General features: G+C 49.4%; 1 protein-coding gene across 2 annotated transcripts; it reads right to left on the bottom strand.

Annotated features, from left to right (window-relative positions):
- Positions 1-7,673: 7,673 nt before the first annotated feature.
- On the bottom strand, positions 7,674-11,435 carry FXYD2 (FXYD domain containing ion transport regulator 2). 2 transcript variants are annotated; one of them, XR_013980086.1, is made up of 5 exons: positions 11,104-11,435; positions 10,235-10,309; positions 8,657-8,693; positions 8,416-8,525; positions 7,674-7,877 (listed from the first exon to the last, which is right to left on the bottom strand). XR_013980086.1 is itself a non-coding variant. In XM_080983893.1 (5 exons), the coding sequence occupies exons 1-4, from the start codon at positions 11,204-11,206 to the stop codon at positions 8,495-8,497; spliced, it is 246 nt and encodes an 81-aa protein (XP_080840019.1). In that variant the 5' UTR covers positions 11,207-11,428; the 3' UTR covers positions 7,674-7,877; positions 8,489-8,494. The 2 variants fall into 2 exon arrangements, 1 of the variants encoding a protein (XP_080840019.1); XM_080983893.1 differs by having other exon boundaries at positions 8,489-8,525; positions 11,104-11,428.
- Positions 11,436-12,658: the final 1,223 nt, after the last annotated feature.

The raw sequence follows: 12,658 nt of genomic DNA, 5'->3' as shown, positions 1-12,658 counted from the left end.
CGATGTTTCTATTTTGCTTAATGTATGTAGGGTTTCGTGTCAGCGTTGCTCATGCCGGTTCTCTGCTGTTCATTTGTGTTTCTTTGGTGGTGAGAGAGGTTGGGGCTGGCCTATTGTGTGGTTGTTTGTTTGTGATTGGCTGTGGTGATCGTTGTTTTCGTGTGTGAGTGGGGTGGGTGGGTGTTTTGGATCAGGTTAGCCATATTGATTTGTATGCTGTTGGTGGGTTATTGTCATTGTCTTGTTGGGCTGTGTATGTGATAAAGGGGAGCCATACTGGGGTAAAGGCGTCTTCTTCTGTTTGTCCCTGTGTCAGTTTCAGTTTATTGGTTAATTTTTCTAGTAAGGCTGTTTCCCATACTATTTGGTACCATTGGAGGTACAGCTTAGCCATTGTGGTTACTAGTCACTGATAGCCAACACTCCGCTTCACTGGATGTCCCCAAGTTCTATTGTGTTCTCTTTTGGATAGTCTCACAATCCCTTTTTGTTTTAACCACCCTGACAAATTCAGCAAACTCCAGCAAACTTAGCCACTTCGTTGTACAGCCCAGCACCTTAGTGTTCAGGTGTGTGTGTGTGTGTGTGTGTGTGTGTGTAGGAGAAAGAAATTGTGTTTCCACTAAGCCCACATCTACTTTGGATTACTTCCAGAGTACATGTCACTCTTCCTACACAATTTGAATGCAACTGTAGGGAATATCAGGAGCTGCCATATACAAAGTCAGACTGCAAGTCCTCTAGCTCAATTATATCTACACTGACAGGCAGTGGCTCTCCAGGAGTTCAGGCAGGGGTCTCTCCTTGAGGACTGAACCAGGACCTTCTGAATGGAAAGCAGATACGCTTTTAATGAGCCATGGCCCTCCCCCAAATTCAGTTGGCACAATTTGTGAGTGAATTTATAGGGGTTCTGAAAGAGCCTCAGCAATTGGGGGGTGGGCACAGGGAAGAAATCGGCTAAGGCACATACACCCCTAGAGATCCAAAGCTGTTTGGCTCTTGAGAATTAGCATAGGCTCACCAGCCAAAAGCTGTGTATTGTAGGTTTTCTCAAGCGTTACCATCTTTCCAATTATGTACTTTAAATATCTTGTCCTACTTTGACTTCTAGGGTGAGGCTTGGTTTTGTAAACTTTAAATGGATAGGCATTTGGGAGGAGGCATTGCTGTGTCTGTGGCTTGACCCCTGGCGCTCTGCCCCTCTCCGTCAGCTCTCAGGTCCCCAGGGCCCCCTCTACAAGGAGATTAGTTTGGCTTCTTCCAGTTGAACCCTAATGATCGCTCATCTTTGAGTTTAGTTGCTGATCCTGGACAGATGGTCTCAGGAGGTATCAGGTCACAGAGTTTGTGGCTCACATGAGCCCCACCTGGCTGGTCTGCAATGGGGCACACACACCCCTCCCTGGGCTGCTCACTTCACCTGCTATTGACACTAGAGCAGCTTGTGGGTAGGAAGCAAGTTGAGGTGGATAGGGTAATGCAAATGCTGTGCTGCGTGCCATCTGGTGCCCAGACAGCACTCCCCACCCCCCCCACCCCGCTTAGGAAATCCAGCCAAGGCTTTTCAGCCCCCTTAATCTGTTCACTTCAAGCAGCAAAGGACCCAGCAAGTGGGCCGCCCCATCTATGTGGATTAGAGGGATGATGTGGGGCCCAAGCATGGATGGAAGATGAGCAAAAGAGGATGCAGAGAACTGGCCACATTTGGAGCGTGGAAAGGAATCTTTGTTTTGAGGCTGCAGCCACCTGGGGAAACGATCCCTTATTATTTTTGAGACGGTGACATTCTGTTGCTTAGGACAGTTTAGTTTTGATGGCACATCGAATTCTCAGAAGGCATACACATTATTTTGGATCAACTGATAGATAAAGGGGGAAATCCAGTTTTAATAAGTCATCCCCCGTTTTTTGTATATAGAATTGGGTTTGTTATTAGCTTCAGGGGCAGGGTTGCCTCTCCTAGAGAATAGGCAGGGGGGGGGGGGTCAGCCAGTTTCCACTTTGGGGATGGCGTCTTCTTCACCCTTGTTACCATTGCCAAATACTGTATTTATAATGATTCACTAATGACTCCATAAGTGACATATGAGCCAACTCCTAGGAGCTAAAGGGTCTTCACCCCTTCAAAAATATTAGAGGAGGCTGGGCCCATCAAAAGTTCATTAGCGTTGCCATTCAAATAGTGTGTGTGCACTGCATCATGTGATCTATTATGCAGGGCGGGGCTTGCCTGCCCCCCCCCCATATTTTATTCAAGTTGGCACCTCTGATCAGTGACATCACTTCCCATCCCTGCAGAGAAACCTCAGAGATATTTTAGCAAGCAGTTTGCTTGCTCAATGGATGTATCTATCTCTGAAACTTTGCCCACCCCTTGAGAAATGCACCCCATGGAACTTGCTTTAACTATGACAAGGTCAGAGAACAAATCACACCTTCCTCCTGCCCTCTTTGCTTAGGGTACACATTAGACCAATAATCCCCATCAAATGCATTGCTTCTTTCTCTTATTGCAAATACCAAGTTTGCATTAAGGCAACCTGCTCTGGGAACCACCTATTCCCCTTCCTGGTTAGAAGCAGGATGGTGACAAGTACACAAAAATTTGAATATTCATCTCCTTTTGTTAATGCTCTTGTTTGAATATATAAACCAAACTTTAAGAAGCTCTGGATAACATAATGTGCCTAGCTTATAATTTGCAATTCATAGTTTGTGAATTCTCCATGTTATTTAAACTCCCTTCCTTTGCACAGCAAGGAAGCCAAGGAGTGACTTCAAGAGACTTCCTGCAATGATACAGAAAGGAGAGAAGATGTCATGCCGATGGCACCACACCCCAAATACCTGAACAATTGGGCATGGGGCCAAATTAGGCCTACCAAGGGTCCCCGTTTCCCCTACCTCCCCCACACCTGATATCAGTGGTTGGACAGGTAAATCTATGGCTGCAATTGGGTGTGTTCAGAGTGTACATTCCCAGTTGTTCCTCTGCAAGCAGGGATTGCCCTTGCTGATTTTAAACTTTGCCTGCCATCTGCATTTTACTGCCCCACACCTTGTTACAAAAGGCTAGTGCTCAGAAGAGGACACATTTATATGAATGTTCAAAACTTTGCAGAAAAATAAGGTAAAGTTTTAAGGCATTCCAGCGTATGTATAGAAGGCCAGCATTTCCATCATAAGTTTTGTTGAAAATGTCCTGGAGAAGGATAGATCTGGAGTCAGGGAAGCAGAGGCTGGCTTACAAGGGGAGAATGTCTGAGACAGGGGCTAGGGACTCCTGGGCAAAATGTATACCCAGGCTGACCTCTAGTGGCCCTCAGCTGAACACCAACCTTTGTTTCACACATCTAAAAGCTTCTGTTTGAACTTAGTGGGAGAGTCTGCCAATGGAAACCACTGCAGCCTCCCTAATCATAGCACATGGTTTGTTACCTCACTCAGTTTGTGTATACATAGGGCAATCTTTTAAATTTAGGGTGGATTTTTAGGAGCTCTAAGTTGGAGCCTGGAGGGATGCAGGTGGCGCTGTGGTCTAAACCACTGAGCCTAGGGCTTGCCGATCAGAAGGTCGCTGTTCGAATCCCCACGACGGAGTGAGCTCCCATTGTTTGGTCCCAGCTCCTGCCAATCTAGCAGTTCGAAAGCACGCCAGTGCAAGTAGATAAATAGGTACCACTCAAGCAGGAAGGTAAATGGCATTTTCGTGTGCTTCTCTGGTTTCTCCAGAGGCGACTTAGTCATGCTGGCCACATGACCCGGAAAAATTGTCTGCGGACAAACGTCGGCTCCCTCGGCCAGTAAAGCAAGATGAGTGCTGCAACCCCATAGTCGTTCACGACTGGACTTAACCGTCAGGGGTCCTTTACCTTTACTCTTAAGTTGGAGCCAGCGCCACTCTGAAAGGTATGGTAAAAGGGTTTCCTCCCTGTCAGCCACCAGAGAGCCTTGCTGAATGCTACACAGACACACCCCATTCCACTGTGAATCGCAGGGTGGCCTGGGGCTCACCCCAGCACTGGAGGTCAGAGAAAGCATGTTTTAAATTGTGCACCTCTTTAAGCTGAAGGTTGAGCTGGGAGTTTGTGGCTGGGAGGGAACTGAAGAAGAAGTGGCTGGCTGGCTGGCTGGCTGGCTGGCTGGCCGGGTCATTGGCTATGAGGGTTAAAGGCCAGAGGAGACGATACTGGCATCATGAGAACAAAGGAGGCATCTTCTCTCTTTGGCATGGAAGGTGGGAAGGAAATGAATTTCCTAGGACCTTCTTTTTGGTTAAGGAATGTTTTGATGTTGTGGTACTCAGATCCCACCTTGTCTGTATACTGTTTCCTGCAGTAGCCAGGCAAATATCACTTGAGAAGTTTGCAAACAGGGCATAAGGACCAGAGACATCCCTTGTTGTTTGTCCCTGGAAGCTGTCATTCACAGGTAGACTAACTCTGAACGTGGAGTCTCCATCTGGCTAGCAAGGCTGATAGGAAGGACATCTGTTGATAGAGCAGGTAGGAGGACCAGAAGGAAGGTGCAGTGGGCCTAGCTTGGGTTTTCACCCCCCCACACAAAAACACACACTGCTGAAGCACCAGTTGTTCATGTAAATGTGCCTATTTCCAAGTTAGTATATTGCAATCAGAAGTGTCGGAAGTCTTCAGAAAGGGCTGTAGCTCAGTGGTACAGTACATACTTTGCATTCAGAAGGTCCCATGTTCAATCCCTGGCATCTCCAACTGGGAGAAAATCCCATCTGAAACCCTGGAGAGATGCTGCCAGCCAGCCTAGACAGTGCTGAGCTAGATTGACTGGTAGTTTGGCTCAGCAGAAGGCAGCTTCTGTTCTAACCTGATGTAAAAAGGGAGAGTCTTCTGCCTTTTCAATAGCTGTGCAGATGACATCGGCCCAAGCATTAGGCAGAGAGAGACATTTGCCTCAGGCAGCAGAAGTTAGGTAGCAGCCATCTCTCTCATTCTCTCTCTCTAACACACACACAAACAAACAAACAAAAACACACATCCATTCTTCCTGAACCCCTTAGGCCATGTTATCTCCAACCTTTCCAGACCCAGGACCTACTTTTAACCCACACATCCATTTGGGGACCCATCTCTTAATCTTTTACCATATATTTGCATGGTGGTAGTGCCTCTGTTGCAATCCAACTTGAATCAGGCCTTGACCCACTACTGGGTCCTGACCCAGTAGTTGAAAACCAGTGCCTTAGGGCCATTCCCATCCATTGAAAATATGAGCCATGTGTGCTACAGGCACCTCCTAAGAGGGCCTCCTGCCACCCATGTACACTAGAGGGTGTTGTGCCACCCCATTACTCACGTTGAAGTGAGAGTCAATGGCCACTCCTGTACATGGAATTTGCAGGTGCAGTGGGCTTCTCCTTTGGTCCAGCCTACAAAATGTCCTGGGGCAGGAGGAGGCGGCGGCTCTCCTGCAGTTCACCATTAGTCTATGCTGTCTGCCTCGGTCCTCTCCTCCCCCCCCCCCCAGTCTGCAACAGAAAAGCTGCAGCAGGAGACCAGCCAAGGGGCCCACATGTGCAAAGAGGTGCAGCTGTGACCAGGCAACTGACCCATCAGCATTTCCATCACAAACAGCTCCGCTTATCACAAGGAGTTTTCTGTTAGAATTCTATCTACAGGAACATTTGCAGTGAGTATCTCAGCTGTGTCTCCTCTGCACTCCTCCTTCCAACTCTTTGGGGGGAAATGCTTTTTTGTAAGGACCAGATCTATCCTACCCACCCCAAGTACTATATCTTGCCCCCAACATGCACATGTTTTAGCACCCAGCCATTAACAGTCATTTGGGCGTCTGGCAATGGCCTGAATATGCAGTTCTAAACTTCATGCTCATCTGAAGCTCAGGTACCAAGATGTAGTTGAGGGGGTTGCTTAGAGTCATAGAATAGTAGAGTTGGAAGGAACCCCTGCAATGCAGAAAACCTTTACCCAATATGGGGGTTGAACCTAGAACCCTGAGCTATCCATCTAGCTTGCTCAAGGTGGCCCAGAGACAGCGCTCTCATCCAACTACAGTACATTTCACACTTTATGGAAGGGGGGAGGGTTGGCGACACATTGCCAAAGACTGGTCATGGAGGACAGCACACACATTGGAATTTCTGCACAAGCTCCATTTGGAAAGAATGTCACAAAGCAGGCTCCTGCTTTTGTCAGTTAGCTTGAAAACCTAAGGACACAGCTGTTGGGAGAGTGGCAGACACCAGGTGGCAGCACCAGCCCATCTTTGCCAGGCCTGGCCAGACTAGTTTGTCATTTGGAGTTTCAAATGTGGAGGGGGGTGGCAGAGGGGAGAGAGGTGCCATTACAGGGAAACACACAAACACCTTCCGCACAAGGAGTACAGGATTCCAGTATGAGCATCCTGTCTGACATTGCAAGGGATCCTGCTAAGGGATTCCTCTGGAGCACACCTGGCTGCTTCACTAGTGCCCCTAAACACATTGTTTGGGTTGCTTCTATAGCTGCTCTGCTACTGGCAGTTTTCTTTGCAATCCCTGCTCATTCTCTCTCCTGGGAATAGAGGCATCCTGTGTAGAGAGGAGGCAGCTGCATATTCCCTGACCCGGCCAGCAGGCCTATATGTTCTATAGGCATCCAGCAAAAATAATAATGTCTGAGAACCACCTGGGAGCTGGCAGTATGTATGCGTGCAGTGTGGGTTTTGCTTTAGGAAGTTTTACCCACAAATTTTCCTCTTCACTTCTTCTGTGAATCCTAGATTTATGGTGTAGATTCACTCTGATAAGCAAACACAGTATCTCGTCTCAGCATAAAGATTATTCCACATTTATTATGAATAAGATTTTGTGGACTGGAGTCCACTTTATCTGATTTACTATATAATAAAAACTCTTTCCCAGCCTGCTCTTTAGGTATTTAGAACGGCAACTCCCATTATCATTGCTGACTATCAGCTATGCCTGCTGCTGCTGCTGCTGCTGCAAGTTGGGCAGTTCGGCACCAGGTTTAGGAAGGCTGTTTTAAGGTGCTCCAAGAATCTCCACTGCTGCTTCTGCTACCACATACACTAACACAGCTTTGGCTGCTCTGAAAGTTCAGTCCCAATAAGCCCACAGAAGTCACAATCCAATTGGGCATCACTCACAAACAGGAATCTGCCTTATCCTGAGTCAGATTGTTGGTCCATCTAGCTCAATATCATTGATGCTGACTGGCAGTAACTCTCCAGGGTTTCAGGAAGGGGTCAGGAGACATTCCCAACCCTACCTGGAGATACTAGCAAGGACTTGGGACCTTCTGCATGCAAAGCAGGTGCTCCATCACTGAGCTATGGCTCCTCCACAAACAACTAAGAGAGGGAGAAAGAGAAATAAATGCCTTTTCACCTGGCAAAGCTGGGATCTTGGCCTGCACATATTTCCTCCAGTGTACCTGGTACAGGAGGGGACGTGATGCCAACTGCTCTTCATTATATGGTAGCAAGAATTGGCGCTGCTCCCAGCAAGCTGAGGGGTGCTTCTCAGCCAAGGAGCCCTTGTGCCCAGTGGCCATGATGGGGTCAGGATTGAGATGGCCCCAGACCTGTACACATCTGGAACAAATGGAGAGGAGATAGAGAAATTGGATCAAGAGCAGTTGCCCCTCCCTTCTGCACAAACAACACAACAAATGTCACTCTTCCCTAGTGGACATTTTATTAAATAAAGCACAGAAGAAAGCAATCTGTTTTACAGAAAGAGAATTCCAGGCAGACTGGGTGCAGCTCCGAAATCAGAAAGCTGCTCTGTTCATTTGTCGAGTGCAAAAGATTTGGCTGCTGTGATGGGCCTATCCCTTTGGCTCCAGCAGGGACCTCATCGGCTGGTCAGAGGAGTGCTGCAAAGGGGGAGAGTGGAAGAGATAAAATGTTGGTGAACCAACCTTAACCAAGCTATACATGCCCCACCATCCTTCCCTCCATGTCTGTTGCTTCCCCCATGACTCAATTTTAGAAGCTCTTTGAGAGCAGGGATCTTCCATTGTTGCTCCTGCAGCTCTGTAAGGCGCCAAGTATTCTGGCAGGGCAGTATAAAGAGATAAGAGAATCCATAAAAAGAGGCAATTGCTCTGGTGTTAGTGGAGTCTTTCCAGGGGGCATGTTCCTTGCACAGCCTTGGGGAAATTTCCTTCCCTGGGCTGGGATGGCTCAGGATGATCACATTCCCTGGTCCAGAAATTGATCTCCTAGTCTGAGACTGGGTCATGTGTGACTGATTTTAATGGGGACGCCAAGGCCTGGCATGGCCCTGGAGAACAGGGTCTGCAACAAGCAGCAGTGAAGCCCAAGATGAGCAACTGACTAGCAAGGGCAAGGAAAGGGACCCCTCATTGGAGGCTTCCCTTCCTAAAGACCCCTCTGGTCAAGGGGCGGTACCTGGCTAGAGCCCCTTCAAGCTGTTGCCAGAGGAAAGGCACCTCTGAGGCCCCTCAGCCTCCACCAAACATACCAGAGTTCAGACTGCGTCATCTTCATCATCTCCTTGCCTAGAAAAAGGGAAGGGAGAAGACCACACCTCCGTTAACATGATCTGGGTGCCCTGCAGACTGCCTTCCATGCAGCCTGTGCCCAGAGAAGGGATGGGGCAGGGGGGAAATCCTGACAAAATTGCACCCACCTTCGCTTCCTCTTTCCTCCACAGCGGAAACGCCGACCTGGAATCAAAGAGACAGGATGAGGCCTCAGACAAACAAGAGTGCCCTGCCTTCCCCCATGGTGGGCACCCCCCTCCAACCCATATTTTCCTCACGGTTTTCTTTACAGCCTGCTGCTGCCCCATAACCTCACTCTTCCCACCCCCACCCCCACTTAGCCCAGGAACAGAGGCAGATTTAGGGGAGTGCAACTGGTTTGATCGCACTGGGTGCAGGGCATCAGGGGGCACTGCAGGTGGCCCCAAAACTATGATGTAGAATGGAAGGCGAGAGGCAGAAGCACCAAATTTTGGCTTTACACAGGGCGCTGCTGAAATTTGACAAGGCCTGCCACTGCCAGGAAAACAATTCCCAAATCTCTCCATGGCAGAACACTGGTTGGCCCGCCCTGTGGCCCTCCCCATATCTTATCTTCCTGACACTCCATTTCAGGGGGACCTTCCACCCTCTCACCACCTGTCAACACTGGCCGAGCCTTGAATTTCATGTGCTGCTGCAGAACTGGAAATTTCCACTGAGATAAAAATCTAGCAAAGCTCAGGGATGGAGAAGTGTGTTTGTGACTATGTGAGGGGAGGAGTGTTTAACTCTTTAACAGCAGGATAGGGGACCTCTGACATTGCAGTGACCCACAGACTGGGAATGGCCTCACAAGCAGGTCAAAGAGGCTGGGGGTGGGGCTAAAAAGGTAACTGCCACTCAGGCAGGCAGGAAGATCCTTCTTGGGATTTGGTAGGAAGGGGAGTTGCTTTGTGGTAGGACCCTTCCTCTCCTTTTCTGTTCCTTCTCCTGAGATCTAGCAGGTGAAGCTTTTCCTGGCGTAGAGATAACAATAAGTGACAGGAGAAGCTTTACCTGCTGAACTTAATTTTTCATGTGGGGCTTCAGTCTCTGGATTGGTCAAGTGTGAGCCAAGGGCTGAAGTTCACCAGAACCTTTCCCCACTCAAGCCAGGAGCCTGGGTGTGTGCTGACAGGCCACAGCAGATCTACCTTCAGGAGAGGTGGTGAACAGGCACCCCGCCCCCCCAGTTCACTTTCTTGCTGTGGGGTAGGGAGGGGCTGGAGGGGCACCTGTGACCAAATACAGGAATCTTCCTCTGGGGAAGTTCCACTGGATCACAAGGGCTGCTGGAATTTTCCTACAGCAGATCCCTGGGGTAATGACAGCAGGAAGGTGGGGAAAGGGGCACAGGGCACCCAAAGGGAGGGATTTTTACCTCCACTTTTGCACTCAGAAACCGCTTCTCTTTCCCACAAGCAGCAGGCATGGTGCCCACCCCATACACCCATTTGCATGGGCCTTTGTGAACACACATCAGGAGCATGCTGAGTAACGTCTTGTAGGTCAGGGGCTCCACCACCAGTTTGCTTATTGTTGAGCTGGGCGAGGAAAGAAGCTGCTCCCTCCCTCCTCCTTTCTGCCCCCAGAGACACCCACCCCACTTTGGCACTCTCTTTCCTCTGGTCTACACTCCCCTCTGCCATTATGTAGACAAGACCACTGCCCACCACCACCCCAGAAAAAAATGCAGTACTTACTGAGGATGATGGCAAGTCCAATCAAAAAGGCCACAACCGCAAAGATCAGGCCCCCATTGCGAATGGTTTCATAATCTCAGGGGGAAAAGAGGGAGAGAGAGAGAGTTAATCTAAGCCCATGCAGCAATTGCAGGGAGTCCCTCTGGCTCCGAGCATCAGCTTTCTTGGGAGCCTCCCCTCCCTGGCTGAGTTACAGGGGAATTCAACAGAGCAATTAGCTGCTACATCTCTGCCAGTTTTGAAGCTGGGGGAGTAGAGCGGGTTTTGATACTTTACAGGGGAAGGGAAAAGAACAAATTTGGGAGGAAGTGGAAAGACATACAACCCTCACTTTCCAACCCCAAACTTTATGACTTTAATAACAGGGAATGTATGGTGCATGACTCTGGTGGTACAATGTATTGCACTGTTGTATTCTGTTTATTGCGTTTGAAAGTATTGCTGCCTTTGTTTCATCTTTCAAACAATTGCAAATACAGTGGTACCTCGGGTTACATATGCTTCAGGTTACATATGCTTCAGGTTACAGACTCCGCTAACCCAGAAATAGTACCTCGGGTTAAGAACTTTGCTTCAGGATGAGAACAGAAATCGTTCTGCGGCGGCGCGGCGGCAGCAGGAGGCCCCATTAGTGGTGCTTCAGGTTAAAAACAGTTTCAGGTTAAGAACGGACCTCCGGAACGAATTAAGTACTTAACCCGAGGTACCACTGTATAACCATGGTTTAAGCTGGATCTGCACCCAACCCAAAGAAAATATTTTCTAGGCTTTGCCATATGGGATTGGGCGTCACACACCCCACCCCTTACTGTAGGAAGCGAGCCGTAAGTTTAACACAGCCCCCCTCCCCACTCACTCCCTTTCCTTACCGTAAGAGAATTTGTCAACCGCGGTCTCGGGGAGCCTTTCTGGAGGAGAAAAAGGAGAGGGGAAAGTCAAGCTCGGAGCTCCCGCGGCAGCACTTGGAGCCATTGGGCGGTGGAACCCGAGAGCTGCGTCGGCGGCAACGGCTTCTTTCCAGCCGAGCTCTGGAGTCCTTGGCCGAAGAAGTTCCTCCTACCGCGGCGCCTGTATACTGGGGAAAGGTGCTTCTGCCGGAGGACCCCACCTGCTGTTTCAGGCTACACTGCTTCCCTGCTCCTCTTCGTGGCTAATTCCACCCCCTAATTGCCGCCCGTCCTGTGAGGAGGGAAATGAAGGGACTGACCACGAGAGATGGTAGATTCTCCTTCCTTGGAGGTTTTTAAGCAGAGGTTGGATGGCCACCTGCCATGTATGATCTAGTTGAGATTCCAGCATTGCAGGGGGTTGGACTAGATGTCCCTTGGGGTCCCTTCCAAGCCTACGATTCTCTACTTCTATCACCCGCTTGCCCCACAGAAATAGGGAAGCTGCGCCGAGCAGAGCACTGCCAAGGCAGGCAAAAGCCCCCCCCCCCCCGGTGTCTGGGGCTCAGTTCTAGGGGAAGAAGAAACTGGAAAGGAAAGGGGGGGGGGAGAGACTCTCCCTATAACCCCAGGATTTCTCCATTGCAGCGGGAAGGAGGACGGGACCCTGAATTCGGAAAGCATGGTGGAATCCCGCGCCGAAGTCAAAGCTGCCCCGTTCCTAGGGGTGCTGCTGCGGTTGTGGGAACCGAAGGAAAGCGCGTGGACCACTAGAGACTTGGTGTCATTATGCACCAACCCCCTCAGACCCAAGGAACAAGAAATGCAATAAGAGCCCTACAGCAGCTGGGCCAGGCCAGCGGGGACCCATCTCCTCCAGCATCCCTTCCCCCAGTGGCTAGCCAGACTTCCCAATGCAACCAGGACTCAAGTGCAACAGCAACTCTCCCCTCCCGAGGTTTCTAGCAACCGGTACTCAGGAGCACACAGCCTCCGACAGTGGAGGGAGAACAGAGGCATCGGGGTTAGCAGACTTTAACAGCCTTCTCCCCCAGGAGTCTGTCTAATTAATTCTCTTTTAAAGCCATCCAAATGGATTTAAAGCAATCCAAAGCCCTTACTACAGCTTGGGGAGCGAATTGCGACACTCCTTCGCCTGTCCTGAGCCTTCCAACATTCAGCTTGGTTGGATACCAAGGAGTTCTAGTGTTATGACAGATGGAGTTTCTCCCTGTTCGCTTTCTCCACGCCGTCATTTCATTTCACTTTTAAATTGTATACCGCCTTTCTATTTTACAATACCCCAAGGCGGTTTACAAGCTGAAGAAACAAAGAATGTACACCTTATAACACATCATCTTATACACCCCTATCTTAAGAGAAGCCTTGCTCGCCTTTTCTCTAAACTAAAAAAACACACACCCTTGATCCTTTCGGCTGCCCTTTTGCTGATCCTTTTCCCAGCTCTACAATGTCCTTTTTTCAGGTGAGGCCACCAGAACGGCACAGCTTCGCCCTCCAACAGGGTCTAAGATGG

Source organism: Podarcis pityusensis (assembly GCF_964106645.2).
Source record: "Podarcis pityusensis genome assembly, chromosome: 15".
In the NCBI taxonomy this organism is placed as follows: Eukaryota; Metazoa; Chordata; class Lepidosauria; order Squamata; family Lacertidae; genus Podarcis; species Podarcis pityusensis.
Note: the sequence above shows the minus strand (reverse complement) of the source record. Positions and strands in the feature narration are given on the sequence as shown.